This window comes from Sarcophilus harrisii, chromosome 1 (assembly GCF_902635505.1).
Source record: "Sarcophilus harrisii chromosome 1, mSarHar1.11, whole genome shotgun sequence".
NCBI classification, from domain to species: domain Eukaryota; kingdom Metazoa; phylum Chordata; class Mammalia; order Dasyuromorphia; family Dasyuridae; genus Sarcophilus; species Sarcophilus harrisii.
In genome coordinates, this window is record NC_045426.1 from 102,198,431 (window position 1) to 102,220,812 (window position 22,382).

Below are 22,382 nucleotides of genomic sequence, written 5' to 3' on the forward strand. Positions count from 1 at the left end.
TTTGAAAGTATCTGTAACAAGTAGCCCAAGTTTGATTAGATTTGGAATTAGAATATCTGAGATTTAATCCTGAATCTGCCATTTATTGCTAGTGTAACTGATGAGGTCAATTGACTTCATTGTTTAATCTTTGATGCTAAGGACTTGAAGATACCTATCTTGACACTCCCAGATTTTCATATGGCAGGACTTAAGGTCCAACATCTTGACTGAAACAGTTTATACTAGAATAAGAAATATACTAGAATAAAACAGTTTATGCTAGAACTAGTAGAATATACTAGAATAAGAATAATTCTTGATCTTAATTTCCTTATCTGTAAAGTGAGGATGGATAATAATAGTAACTACATCATAGAGTTAAAGATAGCACATGTAGGGTTACTTTGCAAATCTGAAACTGCTGCAATAATAGCACTTAAAAATAAGATTACTATATTATCTATGATTTCTTAGGCAAAATAATTTGAGTGACTTATCCAAGATAACACTTCACCATCTAGCTACCTGAAATCTCATATCTGGAAGTGAGCTGGGATGATAACAGTAGGGACTAAAGCATGAACACAGTTATGAGCCAAAACAGAACAGATGTCACAAAAGCTACACAAAGTGCTATGGAGGTCTAGCTGTTGGACAAGAATAAGAAATTCCAATGCTCAGATGACAATGCTTTTCAAAATATAAGAAAAGATTTGAAATGACAACTGTATTTAATAAAATGTATAAGGATTAGAACCAGAGAATGCTATTGTTAAGAGACCTTACAGAATATTTGATATGAATTATAAGTAATAATAAATAATTTTTTATGTTAATAATGGGTATGTTGAGACTTTAAAGAATATTTGTTTGTGAATAATAAATTATAATAAATAAATTTGCATGTTAATAATATGTATGGTAAGGAATTTAAAAAAAAATTATCTAGCCTGGTTCTTTAGGAAAGGAGGAAGTGAGATCTCATCGCAACATTTGCTATTTTATTTTACAGCAAGACCCAGGTCATACAATCTGAGAATTGGAGGAAATGTTGGTTTTTGCTTAGTTCATTCCATACCTGAAATTTCCATCCCTCTCCTCCCTTGCTGCCTCCCACTGTACCACTGTATTATACATGTTAAATGGTCATCTATATTCTAAAGTCCTTCAGGGAGGAAGAACCCAATGCTCACTAAAGCAGGTCATGCCTATTTTTAACAGGTCTAATTGTTAGAAAAACCTAAATTTGCCTCTTTGTAACTTCCTATTGCTGTTTGATGTTCCAGCCTTTAGTTCTAGACCCCCCCCCCAAAAAAAAAAGGCTAATCCATATTTCATGGTTAACATTTTGCCAGCAGCCTTATATCTCACAATAATTACTGGCATTTAGAAAGTTCTTTCAATTTTGCAAAAGACTTTACATATGTGACTTGTGTACCTTAAAATGATCCTATGGACTAACTACAGATATCATTATTTCCATTTTATAGATCACAAAACTGAGGCTGAGAGAGGCTAAGTGATTTGCTCATTATCATACATCTAGTAAGTGTCATGTACAGTATTTGAACCCAGGTTTTTTAGAGTGCAAGTCTAATACTCTATCGACTAAGCAATGATACAGAGGGCATAGGAAAGAATGGCTAGTTTCCACTAAGCATGTTTCTTATTTTAAAAAGGAAAATTTCCAAAATTTTTCTTCAATTTTTAAAAGTGAAATTATTTCCTTTGTTAGTCATTAATACAGTTAAGTAAAACAAAATATCAAGTTCAAAGAAATATCAAATTATTGGCTATTCATTTTAAACAAAGTATTTTCATATTCAGGGTAGATAGATCAACTGGAATTACTCTATTGAAATTCTCAAAATGTTGAATTAATGTTTTTAATAAGAGAGTGGAAGCACTTAATGGTATGTATATTTGAATAGCTGTTCTATGTTATGAATTTAATATATCTTTCTACGTTTCTCTTTGGAACCAGTGTACATCCTAGTTTTTAGTGCTTCTTTCCCATAATATATGAAGGTGTATCAAATAGTTGGAAGTGAGCTCTCTTTCCTTGTAAAATAGCTGAATCTGCTTTTCAAGGATTCTGATTGCTAATATATAACAAGTATAATTTATACCCTAGAATGAGTTTGCTTATTAGATGAATTAATGAATTTATTTCAGTTTGGACATTAAGGGTCTGGGTTCCAATTCCAGCCTTGCTCTAAGTTATCTGTGTGGTCTTAGGAAACCTCTCAGTTTCTTCTCATACAGCATGATGAATTTGGTGTGGATGACTTCTGATTCTTTTTTGACTCTATATTCTGTGATCCTAAATAGTTGATTTACTCTTCAGAATCCGAGACCTAGAATTCATTTTATACACCTCAACAATTTAACTTAATGTTAATATAAAACAAAATAAATTAAGCCTTATCTGGAACCAAAGACTTTTCTTCTATTAAAATAAACAAAAGAAAGCCTCTAGAAAGAAAGGATGTTTTAAAAGAGGTCATTGTTCTTATATGGGAATATTTAGCCCCTATACAAAGAAGATGACTAAACCATAACACCATGTTTTTTCCCTTTGGAAAATCATTATTCATCCATAGTAATACTACTCTTTCTTAAATAAATGAATATTATTACCTCCTCCACAGGTTGCTGAGCAAGGAAAGAAATCAGTTTCTCTCCACCTGTGTATGATGGGCTGATAAAAAATGAACTGAACAGTGCTATCAGCAGCTCCAGCATTGTGGACCTGGAAAAGACAAAATGAGAGTTGTAGAAATATTAGGTGGTAAGACAGCTTAAAAGGGGGAAATTAACCAAAAAATAAATAAATACAATGGGATCTTGCATTCTTTATGTTTTTCGGTCATCTATGAGGCTACTGTTGAAAAAAATTTTCCACATTTTTTCCTATTTCCATATTCCTGTTTCCATATTTTGTAGAGAATCTGGGGTTGCTGTTGCCATCTTTTAAACCTGGGATATTTGTGGGTTTTTTTGTTTTTTGTTTTTTTTTAATTTTGGGTATCTTGAAAACTGAATCTCTGCACCTTAATTATCGTGTATTAGGCAGCTAGGTGGCATATTACTTCCTCTCTGCCTCCCTCTCTCTCTCCCTTCCTTCCTCTCTCCCTCTCTTCCTCACTCTTTCTCTCCCTCTCTTTCTTCTTTCCTTCCTTCTTTCCACCCCTTCCCTCCCTTCCCCTTCCTTTCTTTACCCTTCCCTCTCCTCGCCTCCCTTCTCCTTTCCCTTTCCCTTCTTCTCCTTTCCCTTTCCCTCCCCCTTCTCTCCTTTCCCCTTCCCTCTCCTCCCCTCCCTTCCCCTTCCTTCCCCTCCCCTCCCTTCTCCTTTTCTTTTCCCTTTCCCTTTCCCTTTCCTTTCCCTTCCTTCTTCGTCCTGTAGCATGGGTTTCTTTGTTATGTATCCAACTATGTTTTCTGACCTCGTTTTTCTTTATTCTATTTTATTTTTATAATGGTATTTTAAATATATTATGTTATTTAATAAATAATTGTTTTATAATTTATATATTTAATAAATATTGTTTTATAATAATATTTTAATCGTTCAAAATACATGCAAAGATAGTTTTCAACATTCACCCTCATAAAATCTTGTGTTCCAAATTTTTCTCCCTTCCTCCCCTGTCCCTCTTTCTAGACAGTAAGCAATCCAATATAGCTTAAACATGTGCAATTCTTCTAAATATATTTCTACAACTACAACATAGCATTCTCACTCTTTCTGTTGTTGTTTCCTTGCATTTAGTTTTCTTTCCCAGCTTTTTTTCCCTTCTTGATCTGATTTTTCTTGTGCAGCAAGATCACTATATAAATATGTATACATATATTGGATTTAACATGTATTTCAACATATTTAACATGTATTGGACTACCTGCCATCTAGGGGGAGTGGGGGGAAAAGAGGATAATTTGGAACAGAAGGCTTTGTGAGGATCAATGTTGAAAAATTATCCGTGCATATGTTTTGTAAATAAAAGCTTTAATAAAAAATCAAATATATTTCCACATTTATTATGTTGCACAAGAAAAATCAGATCAAAAAGAAAAAAATGAGAAAGAAAATAAACAAGCATGCAATTAACAACAACAAAGAAGGTAGAAGTACTATGTTGAGATCCATATTCAGTCTCCATAGCCCTCTTTTTGGATACACATGATTCCCTCTATCAAGGCTATTGGAATTGGCCTGAATCTCTTCACTGTTGAAAAGAGCCATGTCCATCAGAACTGATCATCACATAATTTTGTTACTGTGTACAATGTTCTCCTGATTCTACTCACTTCAGTTAACATCAGTTCATGTAAGTCTCTCCAGACCTCTTTGAAATCATCCTGCTGATTGTTTCTTACAGAACAATAATATTCCATAACATTCATATATTATAACTTATTCAGCCATTCTCCAAATGATGGGTGTCCACTCAGTTTCCAGTTTCTTGCCTATCACTTCTACTTCCTTATATAGCACATTGGGTACTGAGGTAAAGTTCAATTATGGTGATTCCACAATTATCAGAGATATGAGTAAGATGGATATCCAAACACAGGCAAGATCTGTTTCCTTTAATTTTTGTTTGTTGTCCTATGTCTAGTTTAATCCATAAATGCTCTCCAGATGATGTGGCTTATCTGGCTCTCAACCCAAACATTTTGCAGGCTTTTGTCCCCTTCAATGCTTTTGGCTATTTTGGAGAGGGTTCATGGGTCTAGCAAATTATCAAAACATAAGCATCAGTGACATAACACTTATTTTCTCTGTGCTCAGAGTAACATTGAATCTGGAGAATAACATGAAACATGTCTCTACTTTTTGCATTAAAAGCTAAAAACAGTGAAATAAGAGGACAAAATCGGGACAAAAAGGGAAGACCAAAAAAGTTAAAGATCAAGCCTAGATATGTTTTCTAGGGAAATGAAGAGTCTGTCAGAAAATATTCTAAAGAGAAATAGGGAAAGGGAAAATTAGTAGGTGACTTCATCCAAGTAGATAAGATTTTTGCTCTACTGAAGGCAGGGTATTCTTTTTTATGGAGAATCAAAAATGATATAAAACTCTATTAAAATACAACTGTGACAATATAGGGTTCTCAACAATAGGAAGGCCTTTCCTATAGATTAATATCGTTCAGTCTTGTGAGTCAGAAGTAAAATATTTAATTGCTTGTTGAGGGAGGTTGCTTAATCATATGTTTTAAAAGGATCATTTTTTTGTTGTTGTTGTTGTTCATAAAAGTCCATAATTCCCTTTGGAACTATCATTCTGAGAGTTATTAGATGAAAGCTTCTAATTTTCTCAAACAGAAACAAAAAAACTACTGGGAAAATTTATTTTTCCTTTGCAGGAAAACAAAACAAACAACCTTTCCTCCCTCAAATTTGTTCATCCCCCCCAAAATATCAAATAATTTGTAGGGAACTGCTATGTTATAAATTTAAAATAATTTAATTTATGGTAGAAAATAGGAGAAATATAAAAGGAAATTTCATAGGGTTTTCATATAAACAGTATAGAGGGTAAAAGAGCAGAGAATTCTTTTCCTAAGGAATTTGTACTTTTTTCCACTTTCTCTACCGATTTGAGAATAGGGAGAAAAAAAGGTGCTGAATAGGTTCTTCCCATGATTCCCTGGGAGTTACCTTACACTCTTAAGAGTTGAGAATAAGGGTCAATGAACACCTATGGGATGAAACAATAGTTTTAGAGGAGTATTTTTTTTTTAATGCTATTCTAATATGAAAACTATATGCTGACCAAAAAATGCAGATATGTTAGTGTTTGAAAAGATTAAAATAAACAAAATGGGTTTTTTTGTTTGTCTGTTTTTTGCTTTGTTTGCTTTAGTCTTGTGAATATTTAAGTATTCAAATCTAACTGTGATCTCACCAGTTTGGGTGTTCTTCCCAGTGAAGCAGGTTATTACCCAGCCAGGCCTGTCTATCCTATACGCCTCTTGTCAACAACCTCAAATAAGTTTGCCACAGGGGGTCAATCCAACAAGCTGGGGGCCTGCCTCACTTTCACTTGACACCAAGAGTGGGATTCCAGGGGAGCACTCAGGCTGTCTACACATCATCTCACGCTCTGATGATATCTTTTCTTCTTTGTTTTTCTTCAATGTCCCTTATTTTTCATGTTGTAGCCTGCTCACACCCAACATGTGTCTTCTCCATTGTCCTTTGTGTGATATTTATTTTAAATTCCTTCGACACTGTTATGTTCCCTGACTCACAGCAATACAATGAGTCAAAAATTGTTTTTAAAAATTATTAGGCAATATAGTGAGCTGGCCCAGCATAAATATTTAGAGGAATATGGTAGCTGGCAAGAGAAATTATCTTGGTATTTCTTTATCCGGATTCAGTTTCCATTTACTGACTATAAAAAACAAAACAAAACAAAACAAAAAAACCCAAAAACAAAACATGAGAGTTTTATGATTCTAAAGTTAGGTTTTTAAAGAGGGTGATCCTTAGGAAGGGAAATGACTAGATCTCCAGCAAAGAACAACAACAAAGAAAATGGGGAAATGAGTTAAGTGGATTCCCAATTGATTGAATTCAATTATCAGATACAAAGGTGCACATAAAAATGGGAAACCTAATACAGGGAATTGCTGTGGGTAGAAAATCCATCTAACTATTGAGGTCAGTTTTCTCTGCAACTCAAAATCTTAGTGAGTTGCTTAAATTAATGAGAAGTTTAGACTTGCTCTGGTTACATGGTCAGAACATTGAAACCAGGTCTCCTTTTCTCTGAAAACAACTTTCAATCCCCTCTAGTACTCTTCCTCTTGGGTGGCAAGAATTGATCACCTGGATAGTTCTTCAGTATTTTTATCATTGGCAAGAATGAAAGTAGAGAAGTAGAAACTTGCAGATGATATAAGAGTGAGAGGAAGAGCCTGTAACACATTGCATGACAGTCAGGGTTCTTGAATCCTAACATCTCCAGAGGCTAGGACAATGGGCCAAGTCTAAGATGATGAAACTTAAGAAGGGTTGAATAGAGTCTAGAAGCAACCAAAGAATTGTTCTCAAAATCTTAGTGCCATTGTGTTCTTCAGGACTACCCATTCCCTGTCCTTATACTTCATTTTCTTAATAAAGTTTAGGAGTACAGAAGAGTCAGATGGTATCTACTTACTCCTCATAATCTACCTCCTACTTCCAAACATATGGAACCCTGAAAAACTCCACCCTACAAAAAGAAATAAGAACTTAGCCAGCCAGGAAATGTTATTGGATATTTGTGTTTGGTGGACTTCATATTTGCTTGCCTTCAGAAAAGGATCGGGGTTTTAAACATTCACATTTTTTTTTTTGACCGAGTTCATGTGGACATGCTGGGGTTTTTTGGTATCATCAGAACTTCTAAGGTATTTGGGTGACATATTAGCACTTTAACTTTACAAGCAAAAAATGCTCAAAATCAGGTCCAGTTCTGAAGCGTCTGTTGAGAGTTACAGTCTGACACTTTTTAAAGAGCAAAACACATCTGGTGTATGTAATTTTGACCTTATGTTAATAAAAGAAAGAAAGAAAGAAAGAAAGCTCTGAACAAGCTTTTCTTTCTTGGGACCTCAACCGTTTGTTGAATGTAATGATACTTTACATGGAAATTAAATGAATTTGTAAAAAAAAATTGTTTGCATTTCCTAATATACATGTAAAGTGTAGCTACTATAAAATGTAAGTGGGAGCATGGTGTATCTTTGGGACAGGGAAGTGAAAAGGAAAGCTTTGTAATTAATGTTTACATGAAATAAAACAACTTTTAAGCACAAAGATATTACCCTTGGTCTAACACTATATTTGAAAGGACAATAAAACAAAAGAAAACTATCAGTTCAAAGATTTTTATGGCATCATTACTTGTAATTAGAAAAACTAGAAGCAACTCAAACATTCTGTAGTAGAAGAATAGATACATTAGTTATCTATTGATAATTGATAACGTCTAGAGGCAACCAAAGAATTGTTCTCAAAATCTGGTACATTTTAGTAAAGCAATACTGTAATGTGCATAAGACCAATAATCATGGAAAAATAAAGAAATATATCTAAAACTTTATGAAATAACTTAAAACACCACTACCACCAACAAAAACAAAGTAAATGGAAAACAGAATTTGCTATCATCATATCAGAGGAAAGGTGCATGGGAATGGACAAAGAAAGACATAGAAAGTCTGAAAAAGCCCTGATCTTTTGGACATTGAAATGGAATGTACATAAAAGTAAATAAAAAGTTAAAAGCAAATTTAACTGTTGCATTGATGTTTAATATTAAATGTACAATGTCATTTAAAAAGATTTAATCCCTTTGCAAGGCTTTTCAAATGCATAAAGAGGGAGAGACATCAATGCCATGGAATCCCCCTCCTCAGGAAGGGAAAAGGCAGCTTCCAAACCCCAAGGATCTTCCCTCCACCAGTTTTCTTTTCTTCTGGCTGTGGGGATACCAAGAAACTCTTTTGCCCCAGACATGCCTAGCAGGGAGGCTGGGCAGTCAGGAGTCACCCCCTACCTGCCTTGGCTGTAGTTTAGTCACTCCTCTGAAGAGCTTCTGTGCTAGGAAAGAGGGAGGGTACTGGGGCAATGGAGGGGGTTGGGAAGGAAAAGGACTGGGGAGAAGTACTAAGTACAGTTGCCTCAGAGGTATAGTTTGCCTTAAGGTTATGGGACTGAGTACTATTCTCAAGGGAAAAAGAAGACTTTATTATTGGAGAGTGTCTGTGGGAGTATTTGCACAATTGTTGAGGGGAAACCCTTATGTATGGAAGGAATTATGATGAGAAAGAGACAAATATATTTATTAAAGTATCTTAAAAAGTTTGGAACACAGTAATGATCATCTAAGTGACTATTCCCATGAATTTGTTGAGACTAAAAGACTTTTTAAAAAAAGTTTGTATTTTGGGTTTCCAAAGCAGATAACTGTAACAAGGTGTTCTGCCACAGTTCTTTCCCTAAAAAATAAAACAAAACAAAAAACCCAAGCATATTTGGCAGAACAAATTAATGCTTATATAAAATCTCTGATCCCTTCTTTCTGCAGGCAGTCATCTTTTCTGAGAAATTCCGTGGCCTTTTCACAATTTGCTGGCCTGTGTTTGAAGAATCAATTTAATGGAAAAAAAATAGAATTATTACAGAAATGTTCTCATCCAAAATGACTTGGCACTCCAGTTGCTAAAAGAATGTATCTTAGAAGTAGAAAAGTATTGTAAGAAGAATCTTGAAGTTGGTATCAGAGAACCTGAGTTCAATTCAAAAATACAATTCAATTCAACAAATATTTTTTAGATTCCTACTATGTATAAAAGTTTGGCATAATGCAAAGGTTCTTAATCTGGAATCACTGCAAACATTTTTTGATAACTATATTTTAATATATTTGATTGCCTTTATAGTTCTTTTTAAAAAGTTAATGTATTAAAAAAGAGTTATTGTATTTAAAAACCTTATTCTGGGAAGGGGTGCATACATTTCACCAGACTGCCAGAAGGGTGCATGACACAAAAAGGGTTAGGAGCTCCTCAGATAGCAGAATGAAGTTCTACATGTCCTACTTCATCTTTAAGCTTTCCTCCATCCTTGGAGAAGCGGGTAGGTAATGTAGTGGATCGAGTGCTTGGCTTGCAGTTAGAAAGATTCGTCTTTCTGAATTCAACTCAGGTCTCAGACCCTTACTAGTTGTGTAATCATGGGCATTTTACTTAGTCCTGTTTGCCTTTGTTTTCTCTCCTGAAGAAGGGAATGCAATCCACTCCTATATCTTTGTAGGAAACTGCAAATGGGAGTTTCCAAAGATACTACTGACACAGCAGCCTTGGCATTCAAGCATTGGAAGTATCCTCTGCCCCTGTGACATCTCTCTCTGATATGAGGACTCCTCCCAGTTCTGGGAGATGGACTAGACAGAAATGAATTTGGATTGATTTGAAATTGGTTGCATTGATAGATTAAAAATAGCTAGAGGCTCATTATCAACTTGGCAAGAGCTCTCCATTCAAGTGCCCCATGGATTCATATTTGACTAAAAGCTATTAATTCTTTTTAAATCAATAACTTGGATAAAATAATAGATAGGAGAGAAGATGGCTATCAGGTTTGCAGATAGTACAAAGATCGGAGGGGCAGCTAACTCACTGAATGATAGCCAGGAACTAAACTGATTTTAACAGGCCACAGCACTGGATTTAATTTAATTAGGTTAAATTCAAAAAGGATAAATATAGTCTTCTGCTTAGAATAAATTAATAAATGTCATAAGTACAAGGTTGGGAGGCATGTTATATTGTAAGGTACTGTTCTTTTATAAGTGCTGAATAAGGAAGAAAATAAACTTTTATTTAAAAATAAAAATGTAATCCACATAGGAAGAATATAAATAATTATCCTTTTCATACACAAACAGTTTAATTGCTAAAAGTGGCAGAAAAAAGAAATATTTTTTGCCATGAAAAATTGATAAAACAGATGCAGAAAAAAGTTTTCCAATTAAAATGTGAGAAGGGATGTGAGAAGAGACACAGGCTGGTAGGAGACTCAAATAGAGAACTATCTTTCAGGTACATAGGGTGGAGGGATGATGGATGGTAGAACCTGTTTATGAACAAAGAAATGAATGAGGCTATAAGGCATTGAGATCCTTTTCTTAGCTCATGTGTGTGTCACTGTTTTTAGAGTTGGAGAAATTCACACTCACAGAGTTCTCATCAAATAATTTTTCTAAGATTAACTAAATGATGTTAGTTTTATAACTCATAGAATGTTAGATTTCCCAAGTTTATCTCATAAGAGAAAGATGAATTGCCAACTATCAGGAATCTTTGATCTGAGCCTTTAGAAGTAGTGAAGAATTCTGAAAGAGAGAGGCGAGGACTTTGAAGAGTTAGGAAAAGTCCAGCACAGAGAACCAACATGAATGGCTTCTCCATAAGCCAGTTAGCCACATCAAGATGCTGAAAACTGACCGGATGTCCAAGAATTGTGTTGAGTGTAGAACTAGCCGGGCTTATTTATATTGATTAGACAGCCATCCTGAAGAACTCTGATGTTCCTTTCCTTAAATTCCTGTGATCCTTTATTACTTCTAAAGTGATTCAGAATTTGCTCTTCCCCCTGACTTTTTTAGTCTTTTTACACTATCTTCTTGGTTCTTTGAGCTTTTCCCCTCCTACTATGTTCTGTGACCCAGGATCTCTGGTATCCTAGCTATTCCTCAAACAGACAATCCACCACCTAATTCTGGATATTCTCACTGGCTGTCTCCCATGCTTGGAATTCTCTTCCTCTCCACATCTGCCTCTTGACTTCCTTCAAGTCTCAACTAAAATTATGCCTTGTACAGGAAGACTTCCCTCTATCGATTATTTACAATTTCTCCTGTATGTAATTGTTTGTATGTTGCTACCCCTTTTAGACTGAGCTGATTGAAAGCAGGGACATCTTTAGCTTTTCTTCAGCTCTTCTAATTCTCAGCTCTTGGTACCATGTCTGGCACTTGGTAGTGCTAAGGTATGTGCTTAAAAGGTGTTTACTGACTAACTGACTACTTGTCCACTATAATATTACACCATTTTCCTGGTGACCGTTTAAGGATAATTGTGAGTTAAGAGGACTTGTCTCTGTTTCATGCGCTTGAGAGGAGGAGTAGATTTACTAAGCAGGAGAATAGTAAGGAACATAAAGGGAGCAGCTAGAGGATTTGCACAGGGTAGATTGTTCCTTCAGGCTCATAAGGCATCAAACAGAGAAGATATTTTATTTATATAGTAAAGGACATAGAAGACCTCACAGAAATTCAAGAGGCACTTCCTTCTTTTGGTTTAGCTACTTCTCCCCTCACCCCCATCCCCAAGGACTTTAGAGTTCTCATTACTCCCAGCGGGTTCCAGAGAAAGGGAAGGTCAAACAAGGTTTGCATCTCCCTGTGGCTCACTACTATATATCTGCTCCTGACAGGTGCCCATTACTCCCCTGCCATGATTCTCTGTTCCTGACACACATCTTGGTTCCTTTTCCTCCTCAGAGGAGCAGCTTCAATCCTGTTCTCTTACTTAATCATTGTATTTTCTCTGGCAGCTTCCACAGGGTTCTGTATATGGTCAGATGTATGTTATATTATATCGTTACTTTTTTGAGTCCATGCAATTCCTTTTTATTCAAGTGTTTATGGGACCAGCAGCTGGTGTGTTAATTATTTCTCAACCATTTTTTCCCTTGAGTCTGGTTTGGCTTTTCCCTTAACAAATTCCAAATAGGTCCTTTCCTAATTGATTATAATATATCTTTTTCATATTGGATATAGGTAAGAACAATATCAAATGAAGGTTACTACTAAGCTGAATTTCAAAATCCCTTCTATATGGAGAGTCTTATGATTCTTTCTCTATAGGAACATTGTAAAATGGAATTATAAATTCTCCTTGAAAATCCAGGATGAGGATAAAAGCATTTGTTAAGAGCTGATCACAATGCTAAGCATTTTGTAAATATTTTCTCATTTGCTCATCACAACAAACCTGAGAAATATTTTTATTTCCATTTTACAATTGAGGAAATTGAAGCAGACTGAAGTCAAGTTTCTTATTTAGAATAACACTACTAATAAGTGTGTGAGAGTGTTCTTCCTTACTCCAGGCCTAATTTTTTATCTACTTTAATGATGTCTCTGAGAACCAACTAGATGGCTCTGAGAATCATGGAGATTCAGATAAAAAGGCTAAATCTGCTATTTCACTGATGAAAAAATTTTATTATCAATGCAGATCTGTCCTTTCTGGACTTAAGAAGTTGCCCAGAGTACTAAGAGACTAAGGGACTTACCTAGGTCTGTGACCTAGTGTAAATCAGAGGCAAGACTTGAAACCTAGTCATACCACTCTGAAGCTATTCTGCCTCTGTTGTATACATGTGAATAAATAATAATAAACATTAAATTTTGGTTGATTAAAAAGAGGTCTTTAAGCTATCCTAAGGTAGCCTATGAATGCTTTAGTAAGCAGGGATTCTTTCCATTAAGAGAGCATCTTTTTCAATTTGCACTAATTGTATTTGGCACTAAAATCATTTTGGAGCAACTTCCATTCTAATTATAACTTTTTTTCAAACAGACCTGCTGTCATATGTATGCAATGAGAAAACTGACACTTCAGAGATGAACTACTGCCACAAGTGATAGTTGGATTAGCTACCCTCCCCCCAAAAAAACCAAAAAAAAACCCAAAACCTAAAATGTTTTTACCTGGAGCACTGACTCAGCTTATGTGTACTATTTTGATGGCTGGGGAAATGCTTTTCCAGGAAACAAGATGAAGATACAGCTCAATTTTAAAGATGTCCAGAAAGGTCAATATATACCCTTGCATGCTAAACATTTGTGAAGAGGATCCATCATTATTGTAACGAACCATAGGAATGATGGAAGAAGCAATAAATTTAGAATTAGAAAGTCTGGGTTTGAATCTTACAGCCATTACTTATTGGCTGTCTCACCAATTCATCTCTCTCTAGTATGAAATTATGTTAATAATTCTTGCATGGCCTGTCTTGGAAGTTTACTGAGAGAAAAGGGATTTGGACATTATAAAGCATTACATGGGCATGTAGGTGACCCAATGTCAGATCTGGAGTCAAGATCTGAATTCAAATCTAGCCTCAGACCTTGTTTGTTAAAGTTTCCTCATCTGTAAAATAAGCTGGAGAAGGAAATGACAAATTACTCCAGTATCTTTGCCAAAAACAAAACCAAAAACAATGTCAAAAACAAACAAACAAACAAACAATAACAACAACAACAACAAAATACCCAAATGAAATCAGGAAGAATTAGACATGCCCGAAATGATTAAATATTCTGTTGTTTTTACAACAACCAAACAAAAGCACTATAGGCTTGTAAACACTATATTTATGTATATATAGTAAGCACTATATATGTACAGTATGATTTTCTTTTTTTTCTAAAAAGAACTTTGAAAAAGATAATTCCAGATTCAAGATGGAAAGATTGACAAGTGGGTAGACTAATATTCTAAAGCACAAAGAAGACATGGCTTTACAAAGGAAAATAATTATACTATACAAGTAATAATAATTTAGTACCTTGAATAGAACAGTGTGATCAATTATAAGTCCCCCTTTTAGAGAGACATAAATGAAAAATTAATAGTAAAATATTAATTTGACATTTTAACAATTTCCTAGATAAGATTATGGAAAAAGTAATATTATTAGATATTATTGGATGAAGGTCTTTCTTTTTAAAGAAAGTATACTTGGCTAATTTTCAGAACTGCTCAGACAAATTCATTAAATAAATACCTTAAAAATAAAATTGTTTATTTTTATTTCCAAGTAATTTTAGATTTCTCTAATTTCTAATGTTTTCTGATGTAACCTTAATTCCTTTCCCTTTATTTCCTGTTGCTTGGAAGGTATAAGAGAAATTATAAAAAAAATAGTTTACTCTACTCTTTGAATGAAATATTTAATATGTCAGCTTTTCAGAAATAATCCTCAATTTCAGTTTGGGAGTAGATAGCACTACTACAATAGCAATAACAAAATGCTGGATTCAAAATCAGGAAGACCTGAATTCAAATGCAACTTCAAAAACTTATGTCTTTAGAAGCAAACTAGGAGTTGGAAGACCTATTTTTAATTCTAGCTGTATAAATATGGACAAGTCATTCTTTGCCTCAGTATCCACTTCTGTCAAAGGAGCATATAATTAGTGCTTTTTGGGGCAGGAAGATGATTAAATGAAATATATTTTAAAAAATTAATTACTACCTTAAGTTATGAGTGTAAACCTTGGTAAGTTCTTCCAAACTAGATGGGCTTTAAGTATTCACCCATGATTAACTTTGTCTGTTGTCGAAGGAAAATTTCCTAGCTAAGTCAAGAAAGGTTTAGTTATAAGGTGATGAATTTTTTCAGTCATAAGTATTGATGAAGACCAACTATTAAAACTAGGAGGAGTTGCCATTGGAGTTGGGGGACAAGACACCAATGAAATCGTGGATGTTTTGATGTACTGAAATACTATTTCAGTGTGAAACACTTTGGGAAATATAATAACTCAAGATCCCTAAGAAATTTCTACTGTGTGTACGCATGTGCATATATGATTTTTCTGTCTGTCTATCTATCTATCTATAAATGAGAGACAGCCTGGAATAGTAGGTTGAGGAGTGGCTTGACAGATGAAGCTATATGAATTAAAATATGATCTCTCTTAATGTCTCATGTCTTTGGTAACTTTTTAATACTATAAATTACAGAAGAATTATTGATCTACACTGGAGGAAAGAGCATTCTAGAAAGCATTCCCTCTATCTATAAAATAATAAGTTCAGTTATATATATATATATATACACATATACACCACACATGGAGTCTATTCTGTAGCACTCAGGGACTTGAATAAGTAAACTTATTGCCTAACATTTTAAACTTTGTATGCTATTAATCAACTTTGTAGCTGCATTTGAGATAGGTATGATAGCATTTTTGTTCTTTGAGATTCAGAATTGAAATAATGTAATATCTCCTTGACTAGCTAGAGCGTTGGGACTGTCAGAAGTTACCTCTGATGGTTTGTCCCAGGACTTTTATGTGGCTGGAATCTGGGCTGGATTAAAGAAAGCTATCATGCTGAGTGAGATGGAGGACAGTCCTCTGGAACACCTCTTCAATCCAGCCTCTTGCCTATCACATTTTCCTATGAAGTATTCCTACTTCCAGCTGCCATAGGGTCACCAAGCATTAGTTTAAATCAAATGTCCTCTGGCTACAGGTCTCATGATGAAAAATTTATGGAGTTCTGGACACATTACAAGTTTTACAGCTTTACAGCTGAAATCCTTCAGGTTCTTCTGACCTGTTGATGGGGAAAAAATGTTTTGTTTTATTGTGATTCCCAAATGTTCTTTTGGTGTGTGCTTTTTTTTCCTATAGAATGTGTATGTTGCTTCCAGCAATGTGTTTTATATTACCATGAAGAATAGGGAAGCTCTGATAGGAGGAAACAACTGATTCTTGTTGCCAACACAAGAGAATACAGAGCTTGCCAGTGGGACCATGATGATTTGACCAATGTCTTTGTATCATCGGTTGGTTTCTAAGCTTTGCTGTAGACAGACATCCTTTGTGATCCAATCACAGTAAACACACAAGTGACTTAACTCACTTGTAAAGTCCTTCCCCTCTGCTCTCCACAATTAAAGATGTGTTGGCTTTTGGAACCCTAAACCCTTCATCATGCTTAGTTTTTCCCAAAGAATGCATGCAAGAGTTTCCCAAAGACTTTAAAATGTCAGATGTTTATTTCTCAATTGTGAAGTTGCCATAAAGTGCAGGATGTAGTTTGTTCAACACCCTAGAATTAAATATTTCCTGGAAGAGCAGCTTTTCCAAGACTTCCATATGTTCATCCATGCTGGCCTCTGTATGTAGAATACATGAATAGACTCATGGAATAATAAACTTGAAAGGGAATTAGTTATATCTAGTCCAATTCCCTAATTACTATAGATAAGGAAATAGCCTAGAGAGGGAAATTGATTTGTCTGTGGTGGCAAGGCCAATAAATGGCAGGGGAAAAATCAATGCAAAGCTGTGTAACCTCAAATTAAACATTTTTTTTCTATCTTATCTTTCTCTCTCCACCTCTCAGCCTGCTGAAGTCAAAGCTTGATTCAGGTGGCACATGCTCCATAAGGCAGAAAGTCATCTTTCCTCTCCATGTTTCTATAATTCTTTGTGGGAACCCTGCTTGGCCCTTGTCACATATTAATTTATATAATATTTATTTATGTAGCTGCTTATTAGAATGTAAGCTTTGTGAAGGTGAGAATTAAGCTGTTTCTTACCTTTCCCAGTTCTGAGCACAATGCTTGCACAGTGTGGGTTCTTTAAAAAAAAATATTGTTTTGAATTGAATTGAATTTCATGGCCCCTGGAGGGACTTTTCATTAGGGTAACCATGCATTGGTTTATTTCATAGTTTTGGCTTTGAATCTAGATTATGATGGTTGCTTCTCACCTTGACAATAAAATCTGCAGTGAGGGGTCCTGCCATTCTCAATATCTCTTTGTCTGGAAATTTCTGGAAGTCAACACTGGTATTGTCCACAAGGAAGGTACCCGTAGTGCTGAGGCTGTTTTCACCTTTTGTTCCCTGTAGAGTCTTAGTTTCCAGATCTACATAAAGAAACAAAGGAAAAGGAGAGGTGAGTATTCTCCAAATCTGCAGGGACACATGTAAGCTTATACTCCCTCTCCACTTCCCTCAGCTTCTCTCCCCTATGATCCGAGAACTGGAATGTGGAAAACTAAACTCCATCCAAAACCTTCCTTGGTAGAGGGCAGAACTCGGACTTCCAAACTTACTTGCCACTTTCCATTGGCACCTCAGCTTGGTTTCTATTCCATGGAACAAGATGCCCCAAGATCTGGGGCTGTGGTATCCCCTTTTTTCTCACCCATCCCTTCCAGATTCTTTTTGTATATTGTCTTTCTCAATTCAATTCTAAGTTCCCGGAAGGGAGATTCTGCTTTTTTCTTTTTTGTACCCCCATATTTAGCATATGTCTGGCACACAGTAGGTGCTTAATAAATGTTTATTGATTTGAATACCTGTCAATTCTATAGGCTAAAAACAAAAGCAGAGGAATAGTCAGTAAAGGACTGATAAGGAAAAAATATATATATTTTCCAGTAAAAAGCATAAAGTCAATTGTGAACTATTTGGGGGCAGAGGGCTTACATTTCACATGACTGTAAGTTCTTTTAAGTCCAAGTGCCTTGCACAGTACCTTACATGCTTGCTTAATACATGTTTGTTGAGTTGGAACTAACTGGAATGATTAGACACAAAAATTCTCAGCCCAGCATTCAAGGCTCCCAAATGGCTGCTTCTTTCAGACCTGTTTAACTTCATTTTTGTAGACCTTCCAATTCCAGTCACTTTTTCTCTAACCAGGCTGGTCTCCTTACTGGCTCTCATCCCAGTCTCACAGTTTCCTTTCTCCATGCCTTTCAGTTATTCCCTTGACCTGGAAAGACCTTTTGCTTGCCAATCCACAATTACCCATTATCTTTATTATAGCCCACAACTAACTGTACCATTCATGGATCACTCCTTTGCTTGCCTCTATACAGAGCTTCTAGGTGGTGCCATAGAGCTCTGGATCTGGAATTAGGAAGACAGCTCTTTTGAGTTGAAATACGGCTTCTGACACTTATAAGTTGTATGATCTTGGACAAGTCACTTAATTCTGTTTGCCTCAGATGACCCATCTATAAAATGAACTAGAGAAGGAGATGCAAACCACTCCAATACTTTTGCCAAGAAAACCCTAAGTGGGTTTTCTAGTACTTGTTCATATATATTATTTAGATGCTTTATCTTTTCATGTCTTTTCTCCCCAAATTAACTGTTGAGATCTTTAAGTTGAGGACTACTTACTGTGGTCTCATTATCATCACAGTTTGAGACTCACTGTTTCAAGCTTTTACTCCATAGTATCATAGTAATTACTGAGCTTGTCCTATCAACTCTAACACATAATTAGTTTTCTTAGGGGGAGACTGTATTTGATTTCTCCTTCCTCTTCCCTCCTCTATCTTCTTTTCCCTCTCCCTCTCCTTTCCTTTCCCCTTTCCTTTCCTTTTTCTTTTTGTTTCCTGGGTGGGTGGGTAGGGGAACCAAACTTATTTTAATTGGCTAGGGAGATCCCAGTGAAAAGGATATAAGGTAAAAAAGGAATATATGACAAGCATTTTTTTTTAAATCGCCTACTATGTTCCAGGCACTGGGCTAAGCATTTTACAAATATATCATTGGATAGCTAGGGACTTCTACTCAGGTCAATCAGCACCAGCTTTGGGACTTTCAATCATACAACACCACTGGGGATATTGGAAGGTTAAGTAAATCCAGAGTCACCCAGCTAGTTTGTTTCTAACTTGAACCCAGGTTTATTCGACACCCATCATCACTCTTTCATCCTTGAACTCCAATTTAATTCAACAAATACTAGTTAAGTGATTTCTTTTTGCTAGGAACTGATATAGGGCCATCTTCAATCATCCTGATCTATATCTGGCCAATGGATCCAACCAAATGATTTCGGAGGAGAAAATGAGGCTTGTGACTTTGCACAACTGTCCCTCATTCAAATCCAATTCACCTGCATGTAATGGTATCATCTCCCTTATATTATGGTCGCCTTCCAAAATGGAGGATAAACAACCACCGTAATAAAAATTAGTACAAAGAAAAGAACATGAAAATAATTTTTGTCCTGCCTAGTTTCTGAAGGGAAAACAGCCTGTATACATATTTTTAAATATAAAATATTCACAAAGTGAGCCCAGAGTTAATACAATTGGAGAGTGGGGAAGGAGGAAGCACTGACAATTGAGGAGATAAGAAAAGTTCTCATGTAGGAGGTTGATCCTGGAGAGGCTTGAGGGACTACAAGGAGCAGAGAAGAGGAAGGAGAGCATTTTGATCATAGAGAGAACAATGTGTATAAAGCTTGGCCCCAAATTAGGAGAAGGAAAGTTCTTCATAGGAAACAGAAGCCAATTTGGCTGGATCATTGGGGTGTCATAGAAAAAGAGTCTATAAAGATGGGTTGGAGCCATACTATAAAGGGCTTTAACTGTCGAATGGAAGAATTTGTATGTTATTCTGGAAGCAACAAGAAGTCACCTTTATCTCTGGTAGAATCTCCAGGCAGAATTAAAGGCAAATGTTTATTGTATGACAATTTATATTTTAATTCTTCAGGTCACTGATTTCTGTGAGGTATACAAGAAGGTGTGTTAATATGTACTTGTTGCATAAAGAAATGCAAATGTCAGGCAAATGGAAAAACTTCCTGATTACTGCTATTATTCTGTGGATTTGTATGAAGTTTGTTACTATCTGGCCACGATATGCACTCATCCACAGGGTATAATGGACTTGAGAGTCAGGAGGGACCAGGTTTAAATCTGTTACTTAATTATTTTTAGCATTTATATAGCATCTACTACATATGTGCCAGGAATTGTGCTAAATGTTTTATAAATATTATCTCATTTGATCCTCACAACTAGCCCGGGAGCTAGAGGTACTCAAATTATACATTTTACAGATTAGGAAACCGAGGCAAACAGAAGTTGCGTGACCATCCAGGATCACAGAGTTAGCAAGTTTTTGAAGCTCCATTTGAATTCAGGTCTTTTTGACTCTAGGCCCAGTGCACTAACCATTTGGGCAAATTATTACGTTGGCTTTTTATTTACTTGGCTAAGTAAAAATAACACTTATTATTAGTGCCTATGAGGAGGTACTCTATACTTTCTCACTTTATGGATTTGACATGAAACAATGAAAATAATAAAAAGCATTTATTAAGTTCTTGATATATATCTATATTTATATCTATCTGTCTATCTATATATATATTGCTATATATCTCATTTGGTCATATATATATATATAGCCTGCCCTAAAGCTAACCAATATAATAAGAGAATGCTGTATAAATCTGAGCTATTATAATGAAAAGATTTAACACAGAATCAAGCTTCTTCTCTAAAAGGATGAAAAATCTTGGTAGCAAAGCAGGTGTCTAATAATGTCTAATTTTATGTCCTTTTCTCCAGGGCAGGGCAAATGCCAAATAGTTTGCTGTTTTAGAGACATGCCAACTGTACCACATTGTAGAAGTAAGAGTTAGCATCAATGTAGTGAGGAAAAGGTATTCTTCCACTTTTTGTCCTCACAGAAAAATGCAAGTTAGTAGAAAGGAGCCCAATAACCTTTTATTGCTCTAGATTCTGGAGGGAGGCTCAAGACCTTTTTTAAGTTTTGGGATTTTAAAAAAAATATTTTTTTTTGTCTCTTCTCCTTCCCTGAACCTATTTAACTTGCTCCCGTAGACATGTATACAGACTGTTCTTGAATAGGGGTTCTTAATCCTGGGATCTATGAACTTAAAAAAATAAATTTTAATAACTATTTCAATATAATTGTTTTCCTTTGTAACCTTATCTATTTTATTTTATTCATTAAAAACACTCTGAGAAAGGATCCATATGCTTTGCTAGACTGCCAAGAGGTTCATGATGGGAAAAAGACTTCTAGTCTAGAAATATGTTATTCACTCCAGTCCTATTTGGTACAGAGAGAAATCTCCTCTATGGATAATACCTCTTTAGCCTCTTTTTATACAGTTCCAGAATTGGAGAGATCATTACCCCATTCCATTTTTAGACAGTTCTATTTGTTACAAAGTGATTCTTTATACTCAGTTTTCTGAAGTAAGTCTTCCCATAACCCATAAGTCAAATCATTCTTTTCATATGATAACTTTTTGGATATTTGAAGACAACTACCATGTTGACATATGCCTTCTCTTTTACAGGCTACCGATCCCTTGTTTCCGGACCTGATCTGATGGCATGGTATCTTTTCCCCTTATCTGTCCTTTTTTACCTTCCACAGAAAACAACAAAAATAACAACAATAATACTAGTAATAGCAGCTAGCATTTATATAGTGGGCTTTATTTGTGTTATTTCATTTAATTTTCTCCAAATCCTCTGAGGTAGATGTTATTGTAATCTTCCAGATGAAGAAACTGGGGAAGAAAGAGGTCAAATGACTTGATATGGGTGACACAGCTGATTAACAGAATTTGAACTCAGGTATTTCTGACTTCTCAGAACTTTGAATCTAGTACACTATTGATAGCACTAATTAATTGATTGCTTTGGGGAGTCTAGTCACCTGAGAACTGCATTTTTTGCAGATTGGGTTTGATCAGGACAGAGAAAAGAGGACTACAACCTCTCTCATCTTAGATACCAATAAGGCATAATTGTTTTTAAATGTTTTTTGTTTTTTCCAAATCATTACATGAACTAGATCTTTTTTATTTGACCTCCAATTAAACCATGTCTTCTTCCCCATCTTCTATTTGTATAGCTAATTTTACAACCTAGGACAAAATCAGGACAAGGGACAATTCTTCTAGATACATATTACATCTTCATATAAGTTCCATTTAAATTTCTTTTTGTTAACTTAGGTCTATCCTTAGAGCCCTAAAATATCTTCTTTTTAAATCCTGATGGTATTAGAGACAATATGTAAACAATATATGCATTAGCCCTTTCCCCCAGTTTTGTATCATCTACATATTTGAGAAGCTTGTTCTCTGGTCTTTATCCAACTAATTAATATCACTGGTTTTATAACAGAAGCTGGTTCTGGCCTAGCCTTGGAAGTCTTAGGCTCCTCTCTCTATGGGACCAAATTGGCTTCTTGAGGCTCTTTCAGGAAGATGACCCAGAACCTGGC

The 22,382-nt window shown here is 35.3% G+C and overlaps 1 protein-coding gene across 2 annotated transcripts in view; it reads right to left on the reverse strand.

The window, feature by feature from the left end:
• The window catches only part of ADAMTSL1 (ADAMTS like 1), a 1,023,200-nt gene that overhangs the window by 203,075 nt on the left and 797,743 nt on the right, over positions 1–22,382 (reverse strand). For both annotated transcript variants that reach the window (XM_031961469.1, XM_023497962.2), the window contains 2 exons: positions 17,067–17,224; positions 2,623–2,734 (listed from right to left, as the gene is read on the reverse strand). In XM_031961469.1, the coding sequence (XP_031817329.1) occupies positions 2,623–2,734; positions 17,067–17,224 (270 nt within the window). The remainder of the gene's footprint in view (positions 1–2,622; positions 2,735–17,066; positions 17,225–22,382) is intronic.